The 5,232-nt window shown below is 30.8% G+C and overlaps 1 protein-coding gene across 2 annotated transcripts; it reads left to right on the top strand.

Annotated features, from left to right (window-relative positions):
• The first annotated feature begins 1,838 nt into the window (after window positions 1-1,838).
• LOC145006494 (uncharacterized) lies at window positions 1,839-5,038 on the top strand. 2 transcript variants are annotated; one of them, XM_078965586.1, is made up of 9 exons: window positions 1,839-2,037; window positions 2,119-2,214; window positions 2,775-2,806; window positions 2,904-3,063; window positions 3,143-3,349; window positions 3,449-3,551; window positions 3,652-3,705; window positions 3,851-4,060; window positions 4,552-5,038. In XM_078965586.1, the coding sequence occupies exons 1-9, from the start codon at window positions 1,996-1,998 to the stop codon at window positions 4,668-4,670; spliced, it is 1,023 nt and encodes a 340-aa protein (XP_078821712.1). In that variant the 5' UTR covers window positions 1,839-1,995; the 3' UTR covers window positions 4,671-5,038. The 2 variants fall into 2 exon arrangements, with proteins under 2 accessions (XP_078821712.1, XP_078821713.1); XM_078965587.1 differs by having other exon boundaries at window positions 1,840-2,037; window positions 2,125-2,214.
• Window positions 5,039-5,232: the final 194 nt, after the last annotated feature.

Raw genomic sequence — 5,232 nt, 5'->3', positions numbered from 1 at the left:
GTTTTTCAAGAAAAACTTCTCAAAATTCAAAGGAAACAATGGTGATGGAACCTTCATGAATCATAACTCAGGTTCATAGAAAGAAAAATGGGAAGGTTACATGAAATTTAAGAAAGATGAAGAAAAAGCTGAGAAAAAATTGCTCGGTGACTCTGGTTACGATTATAACTATTGTCATGACAAAAATCATTTCGCAAATGAGTGTATGATGAGAAAAGTGCATGAGAAGAAAGAAAAGACAAAAGATGAAGCTTACTATACTCAGAAAATAGAAGAGCTTCAAAAAGCCAAAAGTATTGGAAAAACACTGAGAGTTGAAGAAGACGATAGTGATGGACAATTTGAAGTGTGGTCAACTGATTCTGAAGACAATGAAGTTCGAAGACCAACTCATGGAAAGAGTTTTGTTGTGAAAAAGAGAAGAACTACATTGAAGGAAAGTGTTTGATGGTCGGAAGCACAAATTTGGAAAACCAAGAATATTTCACTGATGGGGGTGCAAAATCGAAAGTGTGTTTCACAACAAATAATATCAAAGAATATACAGGAGAAAGCGAAAAGGTAATCAACAAGGTACATTCTATTCTCAGCTCTCTTAATATTACTATTAGTCATTATGATTCAGAACTGATTGAATTGCGTGATGCAGTTTCTAATTTTAGTGAATGACTTAAGCGATCTTATATTAAGAATTTTGATCTTAGTGATAGTTTTAGTAGGGAGTCTTTCAAAAGCGAGGAAAGAATGATGAAAATATAAACCCTTAAAATAGATATAACTAGACGTCAAGACGATGCTATTATGATGAAGAAAGAATAAGTTAATGATTAAACAACAATACATTTTCTGTTTGATCGCAAAACATATGTACAATAATATTATTCAACTTTATCTTAACTGTGAAATTAGTAAAAAAACTACATAAAATGATTATTCCATTTCTTGAATTCAGACTGAACTGAACTGTATTGGTTTAATTTGTTATTCGGACCGATTAATACCCGAACCAAATCATATTGGTCTTGAAATTGATGTTATTCAGACCGGTTAATACTTGAACCGAACCGTATTTGTTTAATTTGTCTGGTTTTCAAATCCTCTAAATTAGTCTTCGGTTTTTAGTTTATTCGAGTCCTGTCCGGTTCCGGCCCCCATAACATCGTGAATCATAACCCAACATATGAAATATTGGGAAACCACATTCACCAACCATATCAATGCTTTCAAGAATTGGACCAAAATTGCAAATTAGACCAAACCGCAATGGATAAATATGTAATTTACTCTCTAGTCTTTTAAGTTCGAAAATGAGGAGGTCTAGTTCTTTCAATCGACTTTTTAGGTCACCTACACATACTATTTATTAGTCAAATAAGCTTTTAAAACTATTCAACTCATTTGATCTATACAATGTCATGTAAGTTGGATCTACTTTACATGTAAACCACATACTTTCGACGATCTTATCAAAGTACTCTAGTTCATCAAGTCATTATCTTATAATTTCTAACTTTGTATTGTATACGTATTTAATTGATTATCAACATTTTTCGAGTCTTTGTAGCTTCTTTTTCGAAATGATAAAATGTTAATTACAACTCTTTACCTTCCCAATTTTCTATCCATTAAGTGGTCCTCTAAGGTTGACCCTTTACCAATATAGGAAATGGAAGTGATAAAGAGCTCTTGCACCTTATTTATAGGATTCCCATTATCAATCATCAGATCAAATTCAACGGCCTAGATCATCGTTCCACCCCGACAACTCTTCCAAAGGACCGCAGCGGATCACAGCTGTGTTTCTTTACTGTACTCTCTCTTACCTGCTTTGTCAAGTAATGTAGACAAACTCTACGATACATTCACACCCGAAGCCCATCATCGGTTGTTTAAAGTAGACAAGAGAAAACGAAAAGAAAAAACATTACAAAAAAGAAAAATATAACACGAAAAACACAAAACAAAAACTTGAAGAGAAGCAAGCAAGTCAAAAACATGGATTCCAACAAGCAAACTTTCGTGGAACAAGATTCAGAGGTTCGTATTTGGTTTTGTTTTTTGTTTCATATGTTTAAATGTTTGTCTTCTTATGATTATTGAATATTTTCATCTTTCAAGTTACAGATGAAGCAAAATCTAAAATCTGAAACGAAGAAGAAGAAGAGGAAGAGGGGTTCTAAAGGGACTTGGGAAGCTAAATCCAAAGATAAACAGGTGAAAGATTGTTTCCTTTTTTTTGCTTTGAACTTTGTGCCCATTTCAGATTCATGGTCGCTTTCAGATTTGGTTTTGGATCTGTTGAAGTTATGTTTACTTTTGTTGTTTGAAGTCTATGTTATGTTCAAGATTGATGATTCTTGATGTGTTTTTCTTGAATTGTATAAAAATGTTTCATGTTTACCTCTCTTCGTTTCTTGTTTTCTTGGATCTTCACCATGTTTTACAACTTCACTCAAATCAATTTCAAATTTTCATTACTTTTTTAGCCTTTTGTAACCCTAGTTTTCTGGGCTTTCTTTGTCATTAGGAATCCATGTAATTGCAATATTTTGTGTCGTATTGTATCCCTTACATGATCCGTGTGTAGCGGTTTGTTTCGATTAAGGTTTTCTGAGAAATTAAGGTTGCGGAGGGGCGTTTTCGTCTTTATATTGTTACTTTCTTTAAAGGAAGTTAAATTACGTTAAATCTATTTTCATAACGTTACACGTTATATATTCAAGTTCCTTACACATTATATCATAATGACTAAAGTTTTTTATTTTTATGAACAGATTGTATCAGATAAGCCCAAGAAAGCTTCTAGGTTGGTGACATTTCATCCATTTCTTCTTCATACACTTTCTTTAATTTAAAATTTTCACTTATTTACATATACATCGTGTTTGTATTATTGTATATAGTAAAGGAAAAAGAACAAAAGTTTGTGACATTTATAACGATGCTGAAGATCAATACATGTGTATGGAAAGAGCAGCGATTTTATTAGAACGTTTAGATGCAAAATCACCAAAGTTTGCAAAATGTATGCTCCCTTCAAATGTTCTCTACAGTTTTTGGTTGGTAAGAATCAACAAACATATAAATACGTTAATTTATTTTATTGAATATTGATATGATGTTTTTTTTTTTTTTTGTGTAGATTTTACCAAAGAAATTTTGTGTTATGCATTTGCCTGATAATGATACAACGATTATTCTTGTTGATGAATCTGGGAAGGAGTTTAAGACGAATTATTTGAAAGTAAGACATGGGTTAAGTGCTGGATGGAGGGGGTTTTCTATTGCACAAAGGTTACTTCAGGGTGATATTTTGTTTTTTCATCTTGTTGAACCTTGTAAACTTCAGGTATTTTTTTTTTTTTGACTTAATGAGGACGTGTGAAATGACTATATTACCCTTTATGATGGATAGAGTTAAGTATGAGTATTTGATTTTTATGCTTAGGTGAATATAGTGAGAAGATATGGTGTAGAAGCAATAGAAGCGGCTGTTTGTCTAATGGAAATGCATCCACGTGCTAAAAAAACAAGGACATCGAATTACTTTGGTGTGTATCATTATTTTATTTCATACTCCTTTGTTTTTTAATACTTTTTGTCCATTTTTTTTTTTAATTTCAATTCCTTAATTACTATTACGTATGTCAGATAAAGCGGTGGATTCTAAGAAAGAAAAACTTAAGCATAAAAAAGTTAAAGAAGGTAAGCGGTTTCCCATTTCTTTGTTTTTTTTATTTATTTGTGTATAATGCTTATAACAAACAAGTCAATGTAGTTACATTCCTAATTTTTGGATTTTAATTTTTAAGCATTTATGTTTTTGTAATTTGGAAATATTGTTACACAGAAGAAGAAGATAAAGTGGAGAATGAAATCCAAGTGCATGTACAAACAAAGAAAGGTAAAAGAACACGAAGAAGCCCAAAGAAGTTTATAAGAAAACTATCACTAGATTTTTGTTCAAATAAAGAGCATGTTGAAGAAGATGTTGAAAGGGTGTCATGTGTTGACCAATGTGATAATATCAGCGATGAGTTGACTTCAGAAGTTGTTCAAGGTATGTTGTTTTTAGAGGCGTGAAAAACACCAAAAAATGGGATTTTTTTTGTAAAACCAAAAAAAAGTTCAAAGAAAACCGATTTTTTTTTCAAAATGTCGTTTTGTGTGTAACTTAATAGATTAATTAATTAATTTTTTAACTAAAGTATTAAATATACTTTATATTTAAATTTCGTACTTTAATTAGTTCTCAAAGGAAAATAGTTCTATTGAAAAAAACGTTCGTTTTTTTAATTAATTAATGATCAGTGGGTTTGTTTACTTATTAATTTTTTATTTTGAACTTGATGGTTATCTACTTAAAAATACAAACACAAAAAAATTGAAAAATAATCGGAAAACCTATTTTGACGAATTTAAAAACGTAAAACCTAAAGTAAAAGTAACGAAAGTAGAACATTTTCCTTTTTTCTAATTTTTTTAGTTTAGTTTAATTTTTAGTAAAAACAATGTTATTTATGTTGCTGACGTGGACATGGTTTGTTGTAGGGTCAATAACTCAAACACAACCCGATGAAGTTGGGTCATGTGCACTGAATCTGAATTTGGGCTACCATGAGGACACCATTGACAGAAGAATATTTCATTCTTCAACAGTCGCAACATGAAGACAGTATCTTTTTTGAGGGTATATCTGGAATTATGGAAAAAGGGAAGAAACATGTTTTTGAGAAAAATGGAAAATGGAAATGAAGATCTCAACCTAAAAAACTAAAAGAGCTTCTTGGACATGCTTTTGAATGAAGAGAAGCTTAGAGAGCTGTTGAATTGAAATGGATTTAGGAGAGTATGGTAGAAAATATGTTTTTGATCTTTTATGAAGCGATATATTTTAAGAAAAAAAACATAGAAGAGAATATATTTTGGTATACATAGGAAAATTCTCTTGATTCCACAGATATTACTGTTGGTTTTCAAGATTTTTTTACCAACTTTTATTCAGAATTTAAAGATGTTTACAGTTTGCATTGCTTTATTGCTTCTTTTATTGTCAAACTATGAAATATACTTGGATGGGTAATGTGGTCTTCTATTGATTCTTTTAAATTGGATCTTTCGTGGCTCAAGTGAATGATCTTTCTTGATTACAAACGAATGATGTTCAATGTTGCTTTTATAATTTGGTATGATTGTGGTCTTATGTATAATTTGTTAGAGAAATTAAATATC

The sequence above is a fragment of the Lactuca saligna genome, chromosome 7, assembly GCF_052625555.1.
Source record: "Lactuca saligna cultivar CGN05327 chromosome 7, ASM5262555v1, whole genome shotgun sequence".
In the NCBI taxonomy this organism is placed as follows: domain Eukaryota; kingdom Viridiplantae; phylum Streptophyta; class Magnoliopsida; order Asterales; family Asteraceae; genus Lactuca; species Lactuca saligna.
The sequence above is the reverse complement of the archived record's forward strand: the minus strand, read 5'-3'. Positions and strand labels throughout refer to the sequence as shown.

What these genes read in the sequence shown, in the direction of transcription:
- LOC145006494 (XM_078965586.1), top strand. Translation starts at nt 1,996, where the DNA reads ATGGATTCCAACAAGCAAACTTTCGTGGAACAAGATTCAGAG. An exon ending in TCGTGGAACAAGATTCAGAG is followed by an intron (nt 2,038 to 2,118) that starts GTTCGTATTTGG and finishes TCATCTTTCAAG; the next exon opens with TTACAGATGAAGCAAAATCT. An exon ending in GCATAAAAAAGTTAAAGAAG is followed by an intron (nt 3,706 to 3,850) that starts GTAAGCGGTTTC and finishes ATTGTTACACAG; the next exon opens with AAGAAGAAGATAAAGTGGAG.